Source organism: Aethalodelphis obliquidens, unplaced genomic scaffold (genome assembly GCF_003676395.1).
Source record: "Aethalodelphis obliquidens isolate GAN/ISIS:26980383/991018 unplaced genomic scaffold, ASM367639v1 scaffold131, whole genome shotgun sequence".
Taxonomy (NCBI): Eukaryota; Metazoa; Chordata; class Mammalia; order Artiodactyla; family Delphinidae; genus Aethalodelphis; species Aethalodelphis obliquidens.
Genome location: NW_020838075.1, coordinates 534,495 through 554,827, shown reverse-complemented (window position 1 = coordinate 554,827; position 20,333 = coordinate 534,495). Strand labels below are relative to the sequence as shown.

General features: G+C 51.5%; 3 protein-coding genes across 8 annotated transcripts; 1 reads left to right on the top strand and 2 right to left on the bottom strand.

Moving 5' to 3' along the window:
* Positions 1 to 675: 675 nt before the first annotated feature.
* LTB (lymphotoxin beta) lies at positions 676 to 2,662 on the bottom strand. 5 transcript variants are annotated; one of them, XM_027099367.1, is made up of 4 exons: positions 2,460 to 2,641; positions 2,013 to 2,064; positions 1,741 to 1,919; positions 676 to 1,478 (listed from the first exon to the last, which is right to left on the bottom strand). In XM_027099367.1, the coding sequence occupies exons 1-4, from the start codon at positions 2,619 to 2,621 to the stop codon at positions 804 to 806; spliced, it is 1,068 nt and encodes a 355-aa protein (XP_026955168.1). In that variant the 5' UTR covers positions 2,622 to 2,641; the 3' UTR covers positions 676 to 803. The 5 variants fall into 5 exon arrangements, with proteins under 5 accessions (XP_026955168.1, XP_026955172.1, XP_026955169.1 ...); XM_027099370.1 differs by having other exon boundaries at positions 681 to 1,320; positions 1,741 to 1,815; positions 2,460 to 2,636; XM_027099371.1 differs by lacking the exon at positions 2,013 to 2,064 and having other exon boundaries at positions 676 to 1,320; positions 1,741 to 1,815; positions 2,460 to 2,662.
* A 4,329-nt stretch (positions 2,663 to 6,991) lies between these two features.
* On the top strand, positions 6,992 to 8,703 carry LST1 (leukocyte specific transcript 1). The gene is made up of 4 exons (XM_027099333.1): positions 6,992 to 7,102; positions 7,479 to 7,577; positions 7,910 to 7,932; positions 8,463 to 8,703. The coding sequence occupies exons 1-4, from the start codon at positions 7,081 to 7,083 to the stop codon at positions 8,610 to 8,612; spliced, it is 294 nt and encodes a 97-aa protein (XP_026955134.1). The 5' UTR covers positions 6,992 to 7,080; the 3' UTR covers positions 8,613 to 8,703.
* Positions 8,704 to 9,136: 433 nt separating this feature from the next.
* On the bottom strand, positions 9,137 to 20,251 carry NCR3 (natural cytotoxicity triggering receptor 3). 2 transcript variants are annotated; one of them, XM_027099331.1, is made up of 5 exons: positions 18,865 to 20,251; positions 11,443 to 11,499; positions 9,659 to 10,003; positions 9,381 to 9,488; positions 9,137 to 9,252 (listed from the first exon to the last, which is right to left on the bottom strand). In XM_027099331.1, the coding sequence occupies exons 2-5, from the start codon at positions 11,483 to 11,485 to the stop codon at positions 9,206 to 9,208; spliced, it is 543 nt and encodes a 180-aa protein (XP_026955132.1). In that variant the 5' UTR covers positions 11,486 to 11,499; positions 18,865 to 20,251; the 3' UTR covers positions 9,137 to 9,205. The 2 variants fall into 2 exon arrangements, with proteins under 2 accessions (XP_026955132.1, XP_026955131.1); XM_027099330.1 differs by lacking the exon at positions 18,865 to 20,251 and having other exon boundaries at positions 11,443 to 11,725.
* Between the last annotated feature and the right edge of the window lie 82 nt (positions 20,252 to 20,333).

Below are 20,333 nucleotides of genomic sequence, written 5' to 3'. Positions count from 1 at the left end.
CCTGAAGTGTGACTGCGGGGTGAGGACCTTCCATCCCACCCTGGACAGGGCCAGGTGACATCAGTTTTTCCTCCTCCCCCGGTTCTCCCTGGTGTCCTCGGGCACTATCCCCACCCCATCTCTCTTTCTCAACCACCCTCCCAACTCCTTCAGCCTCCTCCCTTCACGCCCGGTCCCCACCCCCACTGCCCCGCTCCCCAAGCTGTGGGTCTTCCCCTGGAGAAGAGTCGACTGAGGCTAACAGGGCCTTCAGGCAGCTAGCAGGGCAGAAACGCTGTCCCCTCAGTGCTTCATCATCAGCCCTCTTCGGGTTTACTCTGCTGGCTGGGCCTTTCTGAGTGGTACTTGCCTTCCCCGGTAATGACCCCTGTCACTACCGGGAGGGACCCAAGAGAGAAGAGTGCAGTGTTGAGTCTGCGGGGACCATGTGGCCTTGAGAATCAGGATGCTTGGAGATGCTTGGGGCTTTGTGGAGAGCCCTTTCCTTCTACCCTCTAAATGGGCTAGTGCTGGGCAAGGCCATTCAGAGGCAGGGGTGGGTGGGACCCACAGATCCCCATCCCAGGGAACAGAGGCCATGCCAGGTGTTATGAATAGTTTCAAGCCACCAGGAAAATACAGAGACTATTTAACCGACATTTGTGTACCCGACCTGAATGAAGACACGTCAGCATCTCAGCATCTGTACCGGCAGCACTAAAGCTTTACCTTCTTTATTTTCACCAGGCTCAAAATCAGCTTCCAAACAGTCTTCTCCATTTTCGCCACGGCCATGGGGTCCCTGGTGTCTGGGTCCCCAATATCTAGGCTGATTCGTTCACATACTCCCACCATGCAGTAGTCGTTTTAGGGACGCGGGTAGCCCTCACCCCACCATCACCGCCCCAAAGAAGGTCTTTCCTCTCCTGTAGTCCACCATATCGGGGTGACTGATATTGACGTACACCCTCTCGCCCCTCCGGAGCTGCACCAGGCCGCCGAACCCCACGCTCGTGTACCAGAGAGGCCCGTACTCGTGCCTCTGGGCGGGGTCCAAGACCGGGCTCACGGTCTCCGCGCCCTCGAGCAGTAGCTCGGGACTCCCCGATCCATAGGCGCCCCCCGCCCGGTACAGGCGACTGAGCAGCGTGACGGAGCGGTCCAGGGGGTCCCCGCCGGGAGGGGGCGCCCGGCCCCGGTAGCCGACGTGACAGTAGAGGTAATAGAGGCCATCCTGCGGGAGGGCCAGCCCCTCGGCGCCCGAGAACTGCGTCCCGCTCCTCAGAAACGCCTCTTCTTTCTTCGCCTCCCAGCCTAGCCCCTGCCCCGTGGTCCAAGCGCCTGCGGAGAAACGGGCCAGTTGGCTCTCGGAAATCCGATCCTGAAAGGAGCGATCCAGGCCTGGGACTTCTGGGAGGGTGGGCCTGAGGGACAGTTGGGGCTTTTAACCCACTGCAGGAGTCCAGCCGGGCTGGGGGAGCGGGGTCATGGCGCTCTCTCTGCAATGAGTACGAGTTGGGACTGAGGGCACCTGGGTGTGCGGTACAGAGCGCTGTGGTGGGGAGATCCAGGCCGGGTTTTGACTCCTCCGGCGGAGGGGGAAAGCGAGAAGCTAGAATGCTGGGCGAGCAGAAGAGTGCGTACTGTAGCAGCGGTGAAGCAGGTGGGCTACCCAGCAGGGCAGTAACAGAGCAAAGGGACTCTAACTGTGGGCGAGCAGAACTGGCACCCTTGGACTCTTCAGGTCTATGAGATCCTTACCAATGAGGTGGGCAGCCGGGAGCCTGGGGCTGAGATCTGTTTCTGCCTCCTCCTCCACCGGCAACTCCCGGGACTCTGGAAGGGGCGAAGAGTCCACGGTTGGGGGCAGGGCAGCCACCCACGTGTAGTCACCTTGAGAGGACAAGGCGCCAGGGCCCAGGGATGGGGCACCTGGATTCCTGGAGGAAGAGAGTATCTGGGGATGCTGATGGATGGGAGCTGGGAGTCCCTGAGGGGCAGAAGCAGGGGAGGGGGAGGTGGTCGGCTCTTACCAAATCGCTGATGGGCCTGTGCTTGGGCGCCTGGGTCAGCGGTCCCTGTTACCTGAGTGGGTGGGGTCACAGGGCCCAGAGTTCAGTCTTAGCTGATGCCAACCCCCCCCCATTCCCAACATAGATGCAAGCTCGACTTCGGGTTTCTCCCACCAGCCCCAGCCTCGAAACACACCTCCCTGGAATGGAGAACAAGTAAGGCATCTGTACTTGGGCAGAGAGGCAGAGGCCCAAGTACGTCTTGGGAAGAGGAGAAGAGCCATACAGACAACCAGAAAGGGGCTTGGTGACATCAGGGCACAGCAGCATCACAGGAACGTGGAAAGAGGACCAGCAAAGAGACAGAGGAGACATCCCCACTGGGGGACAGCCAAGCCAGCTGAGCAGGAAGAGGCAAGAGGCACAGCCAGAGGTGAGGCCCTTGGAGGATTTGTGGCAGCCACTCACCAGTCCGCCCTGCTCCTGGGGCACCAAGGCCAGCACAGCCAGAACAGTGATAGGCACAGCCAGCAGGAGGGTCACCAGGGAAGCGGCTCCTGCGACAGCCAGCAGGAGGCATCCCTTCCCCTGGGGCCGCCTACCCCGGCACTCCAGCCCCAGCGCCCCCATTGAGACTGAGCCAGGGCCAGGGCAGGGGGGCTTTCATACCTCAGGGGTGGGGCCACCCCCCCCCCCCCCCCCCCGTAGACCCACACACCTGGCTGGGACTTTCCGAACACCCCTGCTCCCCTCACCCTGCTTCCTGTTTACCCAGAGCTAGGGTGGGGCAGCTGGATGCCTGGGTTCTCTGAACTGGGGAGGGAGCTGGGGTGAAGAGACAGGCATTCACGGTAGAGCTGGAGGGGGCCTTAGAGATCTTCTGACTCAGTGGGAAGGGAAACTGAGGCCCAGAGAGGGAAGCTAGCTTGCAGAAAGTCAGGCAGCTGCAATGAGAACACAGAATTCCAGATTGCTAGTGTGGTCTGCATTCTTCTTTTTTTTTAAATTAATTAATTGATTGATTGATTGATTTTGGCTGTGCTGGGTCTTCTTTGCTGCGCAGGCTTTCTCTAGTTGCGGTGAGCAGGGGCTACTCTTCATTGTGGTGCGCGGGCTTCTCATTGCAGTGGCTTCTCTTGTTGCGGAGAGGATCTGGGCACGCGGGCTTCAGTAGTTGTGGCACACAGGCTCGCAGGTTCTAGAGCGCAGGCTCAGTAGTTGTGGCACACAGGCTTAGTTGCTCTGCAGCATGTGGGATCTTCCCGGACCAGGCATTGAACCCGTGTCCCCTGCATTGGCAGGTGGATTCTTAACCACTGTGCCACCAGGGAAGTCCCTGGTCTGCATTCTTCTGCACCCCAGAGGTGGGTGCTGGAGGGAGGGCTGCATCCATATCCCTGAGGTCAAGGGCTGGAATAGGAGGACCAGAACTGGAATCTCCTGGGATGGATGTCTAGGTTCCAAAGAAGAACCTGTCCCCACACTGGACTGACCTCCTCCTCCCATTCCCTTGCGCCCTCCAAGCCCCCAGAGCTAGGTGAGAAAGGCAGAGTTAAGCCAGTCCACGGTGATGGCAGCTGAAGGGGACCTCAGCCTCACCGCTGACTATTAACTCACTGAGGAGGGATGGAAATAGAGCATTACCTCCCTTGCTACACAGAGTGTAGACAGGAGAGCAATGAGGCATCCACCGCCAAAGAGCTTCACAGTCTAGAATGGCTCCATCCATTTAGTAGATGCTGACTAAGTGTTAAGTGAAGAAAGGAAAAAAGGATGAATGAGTAAGCAAAATAAAGCAGTAAGGACCAAATGAATGGTGTAGTCGGCAGAGCAGTAGGAGTTGAAGGGAGGAAAAACCAGGTCAAGAAAGTTGGAGGTGGTCCCAGATCATTTCCCCTTCTTGATATCTCTGTGTGTTCAGGTAATAATAATAACAACATAGCTAATATCCAGATAGCATTTGGTATGTGCCTACCACTAACCTACACACTTTATATATAATAATGCTCTTTCTTTCTTCCTTCCTTTTTCTTTCTTTCCTTCCTTCCTTCCTTCTTTCTTTCTTTCTTTCTTTCTTTTTCTTTCTTTCTTTTTCTTTCTTTCTCTCTTTCTTCTTTCTTTCTTCCTTCCTTCCTTCCTTCCTTTCTTTTTGGCCACACGGCGTGGCATGCGGGATCTTAGTTCCCCAACCAGGGATCAAACCCGTGCCCCCTGCAGTGGAAGCGTGGATTCTTAACCACTGGACCTCCAGGGAAGTCCTATAATAATGCTTTTAATCCTGATAAAAACTCTTAAGAGGGGAGCTTCCCTGATGACGCAGTGGTTAAGAATCACGGGCTCTGAGACAAGAGAAGCCACCGCATTGAGAAGCCGGTGCACCGCAATGAAGAGTAGCCCCCACTCGCCGCAACCAGAGAAAGCCTGTGCACAGCAAAGGAGACCCAACGCAGCCAAAAATAAATAAATAAAATAAATAAATTTATTTCAAAAAACCCAAAAAAACTCTAAGAGGAAACTGAGGCACAGAGAAGTTAAAGAACTTGTGGAAGGTCACACAGTAGTAGCAGAGACAGGATTTGAACCCAGGCAGTCTGGCTCCATACCGTTAACCACAAGACAGTTTAAAAACTGAGTACTGACTTCAGATTTGTCCATTTCAGGGTATGTAAATCTTACCTTCCTCACTCCCCCCAAAAAAGAATAGGGAAACAAATACTGAACTTGAGTCAATGATAAGCATGGTAAAGGGTTTAGAGGTAAAATGTACTGATGTTTGCAACTTTGAAAGGTATCAAAAAATGAGATGGATTGATAGATATGTGATAAAGCAAATATATAGAAGAATATTAATTGTAGAATCTAGGTGGTAGGGATAGGTTCACTGTACAATCCTTTCAATTTTTTTCTATGTTTGAATGTTTTAATAATAAAACATTTTGAAACAATATTTTCCTACTGTCCTGCATGGGAACACTGTGGATGGGAGAAGGGAAGGAAGTAGCAGAAAATTTCTGAATCTGGAGAAGGAAATGCAAATGCTTATGGGCCCAGGCACCAGATCTCCTCTTCAGTCCTTGCTTCCACATGAGCTCCCAAGTCTTCACCCTCCTCAAGGACTAGGTGTGCCATCCTCCAGCATTTATCTCCCTCTCCATCACAGTGCCACTATGAGGCCTTCATCTAGGTCCTTGGACTACCACCCTTACTTTTGTGCTCAATATCAGAATGTTGCTCGCTGCAGGAAGGCCACCTGGATTGCCCACACCTCTTTTCCCAGCACCAACTTGTCATCAACTTTCTGTCCTAGATCTATCAGCAGTGCTCATGTCGATCTAGTCTGGCTGTCTCTGACTCTCCTGTTTGTTAATCAGTCAGCCAAGTGCCCTGTTAGATACAGCCCCAGAATACCAGGAGAGTTACCCAAATCCACTGGAACTCCCAGTCTGCCTTGGGAGCTGGAGTGTGTGTCCACACATACCAGGATCATGAGCTCTCAGCGACACAGTGTAATTGGGAAAAGTGAATCAGGGAAGGCACCTAGAAGGGATATGATCACTGACGACTTGCGGGATCAATAGGATGGCTGGAGGGCTTTCCTGGTGGCGCAGTGGTTGAGAGTCCGCCTGCCGATGCAGGGGACACGGGTTCGTGCCCCGGTCCGGGAAGATCCCACATGCCGCGGAGCGGCTGGGCCTGTGAGCCATGGCCACTGACCCGCGCATCCGGAGCCTGTGCTCCGCAACGGGCGAGGCCACAACAGTGAGAGGCCCGCGTACCGCAAAAATAAATAAATAAATTTGAAAAAATAGGATGGCTGGAGCTGACAGGGATCACAGGCTGAATTATAGTCCTAGGAGCCTGAAAGGAAAAGATGTTGTAACCCTAACCCTCAAAGCCTAACCTCCTCTCCTAACAATGCTAGGGAGGCACCCAGGCTGGGGGAGAAGTTAAACCAGAGGAGGTGCAGGAATGTCTGAGGTGGCAACACTTTACCCAGGCAGCTCCGGTCAGTCAGGAGTCTGTCCAACCGCAGGCCACAGACTCTAGGTAAGCTGGGCGAGAGCAGGGAACCCTCATGAAGGAAACCCAGGGAGGGGACAGTCACCCCCAGAGTGAGGTGAGTCTAAGGTGAAGGAAGGGAGAATATGGCTTTGAGGTTCCCTGGGCCCTGGGGGGATCCTGTCTGGCCTCTGTCTCCGCTTCCCAAAGATCTGCAAACAATCCACTTCTGCCGCCACCCCCCCCTCACCGTGGCCACCGCAGGCCCTCCTCCACCTGTGCTTCTGCTCCCCACCTGCCACCCCCCCCATGTCCCAGCCTTCCTCCTGAACCCAGGATGGTCTCAGTTTCCACACCCTGGTCACTGCCTCTGGCTCTGGATGAAGTCAGCGGCCCCCTCTTCACCCTCAAACAGGAACCAGTGGTTGTAGGGCAGGAAGTGCCTGAGGGGAAGTTATGGGCCCCAGACGCTCCTCCATGCCCCCCTTCAGCCCCAGCAGTATCTGCCCAAGGGAAGCGGCTCTCCACACCAGCCAAGCGGGGGGCCCCCCTTTCCCAAGTTGCTCTGGGGCTGAGGGAGCGGCCGTAGGTGCCAGGTGGCGCTGGACACCACCTTCCCTATTTTCCCACCAGTCGCCACGCACCCTCCAGACCCCAGCTCCTGCCTCAGCCCCCTTACCAGAAACTAGAACTATCCAGTGCTGGAGAGGCCCCTATGAACCAGCTGGTCAGCCTAGGGTCGGAGAAACAGAGTGGGCTCTGGAGCTGGACAGAGCTGGCCTTGAACCCCAGCTCTGCCACTTCTGGGCTGGACGTCCTTGTCGGAGTCCAGCCTCGAGTCTCAGGTCCTTCACCAAGGAAATGGGCACAATACCCTACATTGTTATGGGGATTAGCAGTGAGGAATAGAAAGAGCCCAGTTCAGGGTTGGCACATAGCTAAGGCTCCTCAGCCTGGGAAACGATTGTAACAGGGGCCTCAGACTTTACAGATGAGGAACTTGGGGCACGTGACTCACCCCAGGCCATTTAGCCTGGAAGAGCAGCGCTAGGTTTCCCAACCTGCAGGCTAGTCTTCAGTCCCCAACCTAATGGAAGCTTGTGGGATAAAAGGTAAGGTAACCCTCCGCTCAGGGAACAGTGGATAAAAAGCGGTGTGTGCGCGGGTCGTGGGTAGGTGGCCAGGGTCTCTTGGGGCCAGCCAGTGCAGCAGACAAGGGGCTTCATGGGGAGGCCCAGAGGGGGCAGCAATGTGGTGGGAGGTTTCTGAGGGGCGAGTGGTCTCGGGGACGAGCGAGTTAACTGATGAGTCATGGCCACCTCTGGGAGGAGGTGAGGGAACACAGTCTGGGGTGAAGAACCTCTGAAAGGATGGTTTTCTGTCTCTAAAACTGTTGGAGAAAGAAGCTGAGATCCCCGACCAACAAGGAGGACGGGGTAAGCTGCAGAGAGAAATGGGCTCTCTGACACTCACCCCTTTTCCCTGCAGACATATGCCCTTACCTATATGGGGGCCTAGGGCTGGGGGTGCTTCTGTTCCTCGTCATGGTCATTCTGTCCGTCTGCCTGTGTCGGCTCCGTGGGAGAGGTGAACCCCACCCTCACCTCCCTCTTACCCCCTCACCCCTCACCCCCGGGCAACACCCTGGGCCGTCCCCCACACACCCTTTCCTCCTGTGCTCCCAGACGCCCCCATCAACCCTCACTGGCCCCTCCTGCCTGAGGAAGGGGGTAGAAGTTGGGGGGTGGAGAGGGGAGGGGAGAGTGTCCACAGAGAGGGACCTTGGCTTTTGGCTGTGGGAACCACAGGGAGGTTGGCAAGTGAGGAAACACCTGCTGGGGGTGGGGAGAGTGGGCGAGGAGGGCTGGAGGTGGCACAAGGGAGGCAAGGGCCAAGCCGAGCTTCTTCTTTTCTTCCAGTGAGGAGGCTGGAGAGGAGCTGGGTGAGTCTGGGGCAGGGAAGTGCGTGATGGGGCAACAAGTGGGGGCTGAGGTCGGGGGGCAGGAGAAGAGGGAGAAACGAGCCGGAGAGACAGAGAGACAGAGGAAGTAAGAGAGAAGCAGAAAGAGGGAAGTAAGGGCTGAGAAGAAGAGAGGAAAGGAAAGGGGTAGAGATGGAAAGAAGAAATAAGACAGAAAGGAGAGAGAGGAAGAAATGAGGGAGAGAGAGACAAAAGTGAGAGGCAAAAATCAGAGAGAGAATGAGAGAGACACAGGGAAAATGAGAGGAATCAAGAGAAAAAGTAAGAGAAGGAGATTAAGAGTGATAGAGGGGGAGAGTGAGAGAGTAAGAGAGACACAAAGGGAAAAGGACAAGAGAGGGAGACAGAAAGAGAGAGAGAGGGAGAGAGCGCGCAAATAGAGGCAATGAGGTAAGAAAGCGGGGCAGGGGAGCAGTGAGAACTCAGAGGGCAGCGTCAGGGGAGGGAGGCTCCTGGGGACCTCCTGTCAGCACCCTCTGTCCCGGCCCCAGGCCCAGCTCTCGCAACAGGAGCTCCACTATGCGTCCCTGCTGAGGCTGCCTGAACGGGAGGGACCTGACCTCGGCAACCAAGAAAGCGAAGGCAGCAAGGAGGACCCCAGCACGGACTACGCCTGCATTGCCAAGAACAAACCGGTCTGAGCACCCCCAGACGCCTCGTCCAACCCAGGCGGTTGGTCAGGGCCATGCTGTAAAGACCAGTAAACACCCAGTAAAGACCATGGTCTCGCCACCCTCTGTGTCTCAGGCTTCTCCATCTACCTCAAGCCCCAGCTCAACAGGGCCACCATCAAGACCTAAGCAACTTACCCTCCCACCCATTCTTACCCACCAGGGATCCACTGGGTGAAGAAGGGTGTTTAGGGACCCAGGCTCCCCTGAAGGCCAGAAAAGAGCATTTGTCTGTGGGCCACTGAGAAGTAGAGCTAATCATGTCTAATAGTCCACTTTTCTCAGGACAAAGGCCTTAGCCTCCTGGGGGGGAGAAGGAGGTGTGTTGAGTCTCAGGATGATGGTGGGAGGGGACTCTAGGCACAGTCCTGGGAAGCTCCCTCCTTGGACCTTTCCAGACCAGACTTGGTAGAAGGCAGAGTAAGAGTTGGGAGAACCTAGAACAGGGCACATTGGGTCATCTAGAGCAAGAAATACACAAAAGGAGTTAATGGTGGGGCAGAGAGGGATTTATTGGGGGGTATCTTGAAGAACTTGGAGTCACTGGGGTCTGAAATCACTCATCAGAGGCCATCCAAGGAGTGGCAGTGTGTTCCCATGTGACAGTGGCCTGGTGGAGAGGCCACAGGGGTAGCTCAGTAGCTGCCTGCTTCTCTCCGTGGTCTCTGTCTCCACCTGCTCCAGCCCTCTCAGTGCCCCTCCCACCTCTGCGCCCATTGTCCCGGCTCCACTACTCACATTTGCCCTGGTAATAGATGGTGCTGCCCATGGCCACTGAGAGAAAGCTGAAGGCATAGAACCCAGCCCGAAGGAGGAAGACTGTGCCGGCAGCTAGCTGAGGAGGTCCTGCATGTGGGTGGGGATGGCGAGGGGGAGAGGGGCTTAGGAAAGGAGGCCCTGGGAAGAAGCGTGCACAGGCTTAGGGAGGACAGTGGGCCTCAGGGAAGGACTCTTGACTCGACTACCAGGGAGAGTGGGGCCTCCGGCCAAGGAGGCACAGCTTCCCAGCACCTCACCTTTCTCCACCACCAGCAGAGTCCCGTTCCCTGTTCCGACACCCAGGCCCAGCACCTCCACCCTGCACACGTAGACTCCGGTGTCACGGGCTCGGGTGTCCCAGATGTGCAGCTCAGCCTGGTGGTCACAGAGGAAACGGGAAGACGGAAGAGGGGCCAGGCGGCCCCTGAACTCTGCGGTCTCATTCCTCACCTCCTTCCCTGGGGCCACTTTGTCCTGGTACCACGTGACAGAACCAATGGCCAATTTCCCTTGGCTGGCATTGAAGGAACAGGGCAGGAAGGCAGGGCTGCCCTCCTGGGTATGGATCTCAGGGGGCTGGGACACCCAGAGAGCACAGGATCCTGGGGGCAGAGAGAAGACCCAGAGAAACACCTCCCCAATTACTCCAAAGAAAAAAGACAAGAGAGCTTGCAGTAGACCATCCCTGCTGTACCCCACCCACAGAGGGCCCAGAGGGACGAGCACTTCAGATGTCTCATTAAGCCTTTCCTCTTTACCAATCTAATTTCTTAACATTGCTTATTAAATTGTTTTTCAAATTCTTTCCCATACCAACTCTCACCCTCACCCTCTCCCATCATTCTCCAGTTCCATTCACTAGTAACATTTTGCTGAAATTTAACTTGTCACAGTGAAAGTGAAGCTCATTCATGAATGTGGCTGCCTAGTTAACTAATACCATTAATTATATTATTCCAGGTATTATCTTAGTACTAATAGCATTCTGTTGCATACCATCCTTGCTACTTTGGTTTTTTTTGTTGTTGTTGTTAAAGAGCATTAACTAGGGCTTCCCTGGTGGCACAGTGGTTGAGAGTCCGCCTGCCGCTGCAGGGGACACGGGTTCGTGCCCCGGTCCGGGAAGATCCCACATGCCGCGGAGAGGCTGGGCCCGTGAGCCATGGCCGCTGAGCCTGCGCGTCCGGAGCCTGTGCTCCGCAGCGGGAGAGGCCACAACAGTGAGAGGCCCACGTACGGCAAAAAAAAAAGAGCATTAACTAATTAAATCTCCAGGTGAAGATATGGCTATAATTGCTTGGGATCCCTATTTAACTTATCTAAAATGATGAATTAAACCAATTATTAAAATTCTTGATTAAATTCTCTAGTTAATGAAATTTACCAATCAGTCTTCTATTTCAGTGATTCTCAAACTTGAGAGCACATTGGAATCACCTGGAGTGCTTGTTAAAACAGATTCCCAGGCCCCACTCCCAGAATTTTTTATTCAGTGGGTCTGGAGTGGGTCCTGAGAATTTGCCCTAGGTCCCCGCTGACGCTGATGCTGGTCTGGAATCCACACTGAATTTAGTCAATGAATATGTCTGACAATTAAAATCAGTTTCATTAAGAAACTTAACTTAGATTTAATTAGATCTCCTAAACTCCTAATTATATCTAGACCCTAGATAATAAGCCTTGTTTAATAAGTTTATTAAACTCATCAAATTAAAACTGACCCCTTAAAAAGATTTGACCCCTTCCTTCAAGCCCTTCCTTCCTTCAAGCCCTTTTTTACTGGTTCTTTAAACTTTATCTTGTTAGGAACGTGGCTGGAAAGGAAGAGTTTTAGGATGGAAGCTGGGGAATGACCTTCCCAGCGGGTGACATGGAGGGAACTGCGAAGTGGGGAAGCCCACTGGGTATCAGCTTTATTGAGGGATGCCCTGCTTTCAGCCCCCACCCAACCTGCTCCCCCGGGACATCTATGTCCAGCCTCCCCCATCCTCCATCCTCCCAGCCCCACACCCCTCAGGGTCCTGGGAGAAACCCCTGTCACCTGGATGGACCGTGATGAAGATGAGGAACAGCATCCGGGCCATGTCGAAGGGTGTTCCTGTTGACGAGGGGGACATGAGCAGTGAGGTCTGGGTGGAGGAAAACGACCCACTAGTTCTGACCAGGACTTTGGTCACTGGATGGGGGTGGGGAGCTTCCTGTGACACACAGGACTGACACATCACTTACAAAGGACCTCAACGCCCCAGGGCCTGGGGCATCAGACGCATGCCTCCCTGAGGAAAGAGGATGCTGCTGACGGGGGTATCTGGGTCACTAGGAGGTGGGGGCAGCATGTGCGCGTGTTGCCTAAGTGTTTGAGGGGGAGGGGGGGCTTAGATGGCCGGTCATGCTAGGGTGGGTGGGTGGATAGGTGAGACCAGGATGTGGTTCCCCTATCTTGTGAGGTTCAAGAAGACCAACACTTTACCAAGAATCAGCCTCCAAGAGCCTTATCTGGGCTCAGAGCTAACCTACTTCCCCTCCCCTTGGCTCAATAGCGCCCAGGTCCACCCTATCCATTCCCTTCCTTCGAGTCCGGCCCTCCCCCAGGGCTGCTCTAGAAATTCTATAAATGAGAGGATTAGCAGAAGTCAGCTGATTGGTCGTGGCGACAGGGAGTTGCCAGGGACTTTGTCTCGCTTAGGATGTGCTGACTTGGGTGGATTGGCAGAGTGAGTGCCGCTGATGGGGAAGTTTGGATGCATTCACACTCAGATCCCCATTAAAGGAATACGCCTCTTGCAGAGGTCTGCTTTACCAGGTGTGTTCTGCACAGATTTATCACCCACTGGTCAATTCACTCATTTTTTATTTTATTCATTATTTAGCTAACAGTTATTGAGAAATCACAAAGTGCCCCCATTACGTGAAATGCATTTTGACAAACCCAAATGAAATACACATTATGTGACACATAACTCCAAGGTTATGCAGGGATTAGTACAAGAGTATGCAACACACTCTTGTACATGCATTACACACCTACATGAGATAACACAGCACAGAGAAAAGAGGATGATGTGTAATATGCCGGGTGAAGCCTGCCCAGCCCTCGCCACACATTTTCCCTCTGGCTCCTTTTATATCAGTACATATTCTTTCTTTCTGGCTGAGTTTCTCGCTGTTTCACAATACATCCATAGATTGTGCAGTCCTAATCTCCACTGCAGTGATTTGGAGCATTTTTGGAGAAGTAGTAATTTTATGGTTAAGAATGCTGGCTCGGGGCTTCCCTGGTGGCGCAGTGGTTGAGAGTCTGCCGATGTAGGGGACACAGGTTCGTGCCCCGGTCCGGGAAGATCCCACATGCCCGCGGAGCGGCTGGGCCCATGAGCCATGGCCGCCGAGCCTGCGCGTCCGGAGCCTGTGCTCCGCAATGGGAGAGGCCTGCGTACCGCAAAAAAAAAAAAAAAAAAAAGAATGCTGGCTTGAAGTCAGGCTGTGATCAGCTCCCCTACAAACTAGTTACATAATCTTGAACAAATTATTGAACCTCTCTGAACCACCTAGACAAGCACGGTACCTCACAATCTGGGAAGGAGTGACTCAGCCACTCTCTTTTAGTGGAGTGGCTGCCTCCTCAGGGCCATCTAACCAGAGGCTGTGGAAATGAGGTGCCATGGCAAGGCAAGGGCTGCCCCCTGGTGGTCACAGAGAAGGGGGAGGCCTGAGGCACCAATATGTGGCTTTTCTCAACTGGGCCTTAATTCCAGCTTCTGCCCTGTCCCTTACCTTGCCTTGTCCTATCAATGCCCCATCCCCATCCCCAAAGGGTCAATGTGGAGCAAATTGTCTCTTGTACTCAACTGTGGGAACCCCATGGTTTGGGGAGGGAGGGAAGATCACCACCAGTGGAGTGGGGTGAGGGGCTGGAATGGGCAACTGGCCTGAGGATAAAACTCTGTATTTCACAGGGCATATAATTAATCACATGGCACTACTCCATGTCCCAGGGCAATGCAGCTTAGAAGCCAAGTCAACATAAATAGGAATCATGGTTCCCCTACTTACTGTAAAATGGGAGTAGCATCTGTCAGTTTTCAGACTCCACTGTAGTGGAGGGTCAGTGTATGTTAGCCTTTATCTCCTCCCCAGTCCTGAGCTAGAATGACCAAGATTATAGCTGGGCCTGAACTCAAAGGTGCTTTGCTCTTTCAACCTCTTTTGTCCACCTAAGGTTTCCAGTATCCAAAACTGTTGTGGATTATGAAGACAGTACTTGGCTTTTCTTAAAGTCCATCTAGAATAAACCCTGGTGTATGTGTGGATTCAAGGACCCTTTCAATAAATCTGAGACCCTCTAGGGCACTTTAACCTGTGGGATGGGAACTGCTGTGCTAATAAGCTCAGCAAACTCAAGGATGTAACTTTTCAAAAGAAACTTTTACCAGGCACTCAAGAAGAAAGGCCACAAGTAGGAAAGTTGTGAAATGGATGTACACACGTCTCTGGTCTGATTGCTTTAACATCCAGCTGTGGGCTGCCTTGAGGGTGGTCAGGGCCAACAAACTCCCAACTTAGAGCTTAGAGCAGGAAAAGAAGTGAAAAAAACAGAGGGATTCTGGAATCCCAGCACAAGTGATCCCATCTCACCTGGTGTTTCCTCCTCTACGTGTTGGCAAGGGTGACTTCTCCTCCAGCTGAGTCCTTATAAATATTTTTCAACTAATTAATGGTTCTCAGGATATACTTTCAACCTCTGACCATGACTTCTCTGAGGTTCACCCCACCTCCTTTGGCCTCTCCTTCTTGCTGTCACTGTCCAACTCCCTCACATTCACCAAGAGCAGACGCCCGACTCTCCAGCTTCCTCTCTATTTCAATCTCTGCCATCTCTCTGGAAGATTTAATGTCCATGTATATGACATTATATACAGATGTAAATATATATTTATATAGTAAAGTACATAGATCTTAAGTGTACAATTTGATGACCTCTGGCAAATATATACACCCATGTAAACAGCACTGCAATTGAGATACAAATCATTTCCACCACCCCAGGAAACTCTCCTATGCCCCTCTTTGGTCAATCCCCTTCCCCTCCCAGGAGCAACTACTGATTTATACCCCTGTAGATTAGTTTAATCTGTTCTTGAACTTCATACAAATGGAATCCTAGAGTATACACTACTGTATCTGGCTTCCTTCATTCTGCATAATGTCTGTGAAATTCATCTATGTTGTTCCAGGTATCAGAGGCTTGTTCCTTTTTGTTGCTGAGTGGTATTTCATTATATGGATGTCCCACAGTTTGTTTATCCATTCACCTGATGATGTACAATTGGATTATTTCTATTGGTTTGATATTATGAGTACCTCTCCTATGAACATTCTTGCACACAATTTTCAAATTACTTTTCTATGCACTGATTTCACAGCTCCTTCACCTTGTCCACTCCATCCATCATCTTGACTCTACATGACCTATACCTTGGATCTTTTCTCCATTTTACCTCTTCTTTCACAGGGACATAAAAGCAATCAGACCTGAGTCCCTCCCAACTCCTGTACCCTCCACATGTGCTTTCACACCATTCTCCTGTTGGAAGACTTTTGGGATGTTTCTCTTACCTTCATTCAACTGAGCATCTACTATGGGCTTACCTAGGCAATTCTGTCATAGCCACATTTTTTTTTAATAAATACATTTATGTATGTATGTATGTATTTATTTTTGGCCGCGTTGGGTCTTCGTTGCTGTGCGGGCTTTCACTAGTTGGCGGTGAGCGGGGGCTACTCTTCATTGAGGTGGCCTCTCTTGTTGCGGAGCACCAGCTCTATGCGCGCAGGTTTCAGTAGCTGTGGCACGCGGGCTCAGTAGTTGTGACTCGCAGGCTCTAGAGCGCAGGCTCAGTAGTTGTGGCACACGGGCTTATTTGCTCCACAGCATGTGGGATCTTCCCGGACCAGGGCTTGAACCCGTGTCCCCTGCATTGGCAGATGGATTCTTAACCACTGCACCACCAGGGAAATCCAGAGCCACAGTTTTAACTACTGCTAGTCTCTGTCGAGTCCCCAGTCTATATCTCCATCTCAATTTGTACCTTTACCTCAGGCCTCTTTCTGAGATCTGAGTCCAGATTATCTAACTTCCCTCTAGACATCTTCCCCAGAATGTACCACAGGCATTTCAAAATCATCAGTGTCTACCCAAACCGGGTCAGCCTTCTATATTCCCCACCCCAGTGAATGGAAACAATCTACCCAGTCACTCAAAGCAAAATCCTGGGACTTATCCTATTCTGCCTTCTCCCTCCATTCCCCCATCCAAAAAAACCCCAAGTGCTATCCATTCTGCCTCTGAGATATATAAGTATCTTTCTCTGCCTTTTGATTCTCACTGCTAGTTAAGGCCCTCATCATCTCAGGATGAAACTAGGACAATTGCTTCTCCGATGGACAGTGGGTTTCCTCTCAATATTCATTCCACGTCTCCCTATCTGAGCATCAGGGCTCATCCATCTATTCAACTATGCCTTTACTGAGTGCCTTCCATGTGCTAGACATCCTATCTTCATCTTCCCTGATCTCTCTTTCCCTTACCTCTCTCCTTATCTCTCATATATGTCTGTCCACAGCTCTATTTATTGTCTCACCATCTTTATTTTTTATTTTATTTTATTATTATTTTTTTGGGGGGGGTACGTGGGCCTCTCACTGTTGTGGCCTCTCCCGTTGTGGAGCACAGGCTCCGGACGCGCAGGCTCAGTGGCCATGGCTCACGGGCCCAGCCGCTCCGCGGCATGTGGGATCTTCCCGGACCAGGGCTAGAACCTGTGACCCCTGCATTGGCAGGTGGATTCTTAACCACTGCGCCACCAGGGAATTCCTGGTCATTTCTTTTTGTTACTCATTTTTTTTTTAAAGCTTATCAGTTTGGGTTTTTTTTTTAGTATTTATTTATTTATTTGGTTGCACCAGGTCTTAGTTGAGGCACGTGAGCTCCTTAGGTACGGCAGGCGGGCTCAGTTGCAGCTCGTGGGCTCCTTAGTTGTGGCATGCAAACTCTTAGTTGCGGTATGCATGTGGGATCTAGTTCCCTGACCAGGGATCGAATCCGGCCCCCTGCATTGGGAGCGCAGAGTCCTATCCACTGCGCCGCTGGGGAAGTCCCACTCATATTTAAATGAGATAGATTTTTCTAAACTATTAACAGGAGGAAGTTTGGTGGGGGGTCAGAATGGCTTTCCAGACTTACAAGTACAAGGACTCCTCCTCTTTTGCCATCACAATGGATTATTTCCTTAAATTTGGCACCTCTGTGTAGCCAGTACCTCCTTGGCCTCTGAGAACCTCTCCCAGTTAAGTAAGCATTTACCCCCAACCTTAGGCTTCTTTATTTCACAGGAGACCTCACAGGCTGCCACCTCCCGAGTGCACCTAAGGTGGTGCACTTAATATTAGGAGAATTTTGCTGCCACATCTGGGTCCCTTTGGCTGCTTTAAAACATTCTCTCTCCACCTTTACGGGTATTTGAATCTGTTCAGTCAGCACTGCTCTCAGCTTTTCCCTCCAGGGGTGAGGCCTTTCCTCCTAGGAAGGAATATTTGCTTTTCTTTTTTTTTTTTTTTTTTTTAGCAGTTACCGGGACCCTCGCTAGTCCCCTGCTCTTCTCAGAGGCACTCTTGGGGAATGCCTGCTCAGCGGGGAATTTGGTCACACGGACACATAAATCGGAGTTTGTAGGTACTCTGTATCTCCTAGCTTCACTGAAAATGTAGCGCGCGCGTGCGTGCGTGTGTCTATGTGTGTGTGTTTCCAACCTCTTTACAGGAGTCAAGAGGGGAAATTTAGAAATAAACTGCTGCCACATTCCCCTCAAAGCCCTACAAGGAGGCATTTTAGAAAAGAAAAGCCTTTGGCAAAAGCGATGTTGGTGACTCGGTTATGGTTCTCCAGAGCTGTACCTCGTAGACTCAGAATCCTAACTTGTTTTCCTGCCTCCCGGAAAGCCTCTTGTTAACCAAGCCCCTGAGTCTGGTGCATACACCAGGATGCCCTTTTGTTCATTTGCAATAAGAAATAGAGCTACAGCAGAGATCCGTTTCTTCCCAGTCCCCCACACTCCCTCCATACACACATGTACACTGTATCATTCAGGTTCTCAAATTTGGTTCATTTGAGGAAATAGTTTTGTTTTGTTGTTTTAATTTGGCTGGGCTGGGTCTTAGTTGAAGCATGCGGGATCTTTAGTTGCAGCACACAGGATCTTTTTTTAGCTGCGGCATGCGGGATCTTTAGTTGTGGCATGCGAACTCTTAGTTGCTGCATGTGGGATCTAGTTCCCTGACCAGGGATGGAACCCAGGCCCCCTGCATTGGGAGCGCAGAGTCTTAGCCACTGGACCACCAGAGAAGTGCCCAGAGATAGTTTATTTACCAAGGTGCAGGTCAGGTATAGGGGAATCACAAGGCTTATTGCAACCCCGGTCCAAAGGGATGAGGGGAGGAGAAATTACAGCAGTGGTTTTTACTCATTTTGTGCCACAGATCTCTTCAGCATTCTGGTAAAGTGTAAAATAAAAAATATATAACAAAGTAAAACAATTACATTGAGTTCCAGTTATCAAAATATTAATAAAATATTGGGATAGAAAAAACCATGTACTTATTACCGCATTAAAAGACAAGAGATTTAAAAGAGAGGCAAGTTGGGACTTCCCTGGTCGTCCAGTGGGTAAGACTCCACGCTCCCAGTGCAGGGGGCCCGGGTTCCATCCCTGGTCAGGGAACTAGACCCCACATGCAGCAACGAAAGATCCCGCACGCCACAACTAAGACCCGGCATAGCCAAATAAGTAAATAAATATTAAAAAAAGAAATACAGGCAAGTTGAAGTTAGACTTTAAAAAAGATGTATCAGTGCAAAAGATGTTGTTGGCTTGAGTAAGAACTTTAAACTGTGAAGTGGTCTTTGACAAGGCAACACGTGTAATGTCGGATGTGAGAAGAGGATGTACTTTTTCTTTTCCAAATTCACAGACCACCTGAAAGTTATTCCCTGGGCTTCTGAAACCTGGAAAAGGACAGCATCATGTAGAGCAGGTTGCCTGGAGAGGAGCATTGCCCATAGATGGAGGTGTCAGCCAGCCTGAGGTGACCTTGTGGGAAGGGAGTCAGAGGAATGAATACCTTTAACTTAATGTGCTCCCTCCTGTTGTTCTCCTGCCACACTCCCCATCAGCCAAGACAGCTAGAAGCCAGAGGTGCCCTTGATATAGTCTGTACAGTTAGTCTCCTGGGGCAGAGGACAGAGTGGGAGAGGGAATGGAGGGGCAAACAGAAGACCTCCAGGCCCCCCCCCCCAACACAGACAAGCTTTCTGGCCAGTGTATTTTCTTCATGTAGGTACACAGGGGACCTAATTCTAACCAGGAGCTCCCCTGGAGAGTGGACAGACATCCAGACACATCCTCACCTTAGGACTTTGCGTTTGCTGTTCCCTCTGCTTGAAATGCTCCCCTCCAATATATCCACGTGGCTTGTTTCCTCACCTTGAAATCTTTGCTCAAATATCACTTTCGCAGAGAAGCCTCCCTAAGCACCCTATTTAAATCTGCAGTCTGCGCAGCCCTTCCTATCTCCTTCCCTATTTTGTTCTCCATAAGCACCTACCACCTTTAATATACTTGTTTATTTTTATTGTCTGTCTCCCCCAATTAGATTGTCCACGAGGACAAGATTTTACACTTATTTGGTTCATTGGCCCTAGAAAGGTGCCTGGCATATAGTAAGCACTCAATAAATATTTGTTGAATGAATGTATGAATAAAAAAATAGATTCCCTCCACTAGGCACCAAGACCATTGGGAGGGCAGGGTTGCAGCTTTCTCCTCAGGGGGAGAGGAAGCTGTGATAAAGGGAACTCAAGAGGCCAGAGTCCCCATCAGCATCTCCCCCAGTCATGTGGGTCAGGGAGAGGGCAGTGAGAAATGAAAACTCCCAGCTGCAGAAGGGGAAATAGGTTGGGGGGGCGGGGGAGAGAAGGAAAGGTGTGCTCATCAGTGCTGGGGCAGAGTGGATGGAACTTGGGGCAGGGAGCTTAGACAAAAGTGTCTCAGTGAGGGGGACGCACTGTCCTGGCCTCCCCTAGAAGCCACTAGCCAAAAAGAACAGCAAAGGGGATAAAGAGTGTGCCTAGGGAAGACATTTATCAGAGGCTACTCCCCACTCTGTTGAGCCCACAATGACCAGCAGCGTCCCACCCCTAATGTTGGCCTCACCCCCTGGCTCTTGTATCCACCACTGCTATCTCTCTCAGCACCACTGGCCTGCAAAGAATCTCCTTTTTTTTTTTTTTGGCCGTGTCATGCAGCTTGTGGGATTTTAGTTCCCCCACCAGGGACTGAACCCGGGCCCTGGGCAGCGATAGCGCCACAGTCCTAACCACTGGACCACCAGGGAATTCCCCCAGAGAATCTACTGAAATTCTCAAATGCCGGAGCTCTGTAGATTTTACTGAAAATTCCAAAGGAGATAAGAGGAGGGGATTACATTGCACATCCTAAAGCAAACAAAGACTGCTTTGTCAGACACTTTCATATTTCCAAGTGCCTCTCTGGAGCTGACAGGTGGGAAGTGAAGTACCTCTCCCTTTCCAGACCCTGCACCCATCTTGCCACCCTCCCAGATCTGCCAGCAACTTCAGGTTCTTCTCCCATCCACAGTGCAGAAAAATTCAGTCAGCCTTTCCTCAGCTCCCTATCCAAACCTGCATGTCCAGACTTGTGAAACCTGGGCCTCAGTCACCTGAACCTCCAGACCTGTTCAGAGATTCTTTGTTCCTGAGAATAAATGCCCCCTGGGGTCTTACTGACCTTCCCCCACTCCTTTGGTGGCTTATCGAAATATTTCTTTCACACCCACACTGGGCTCCCCTTAAGAGGA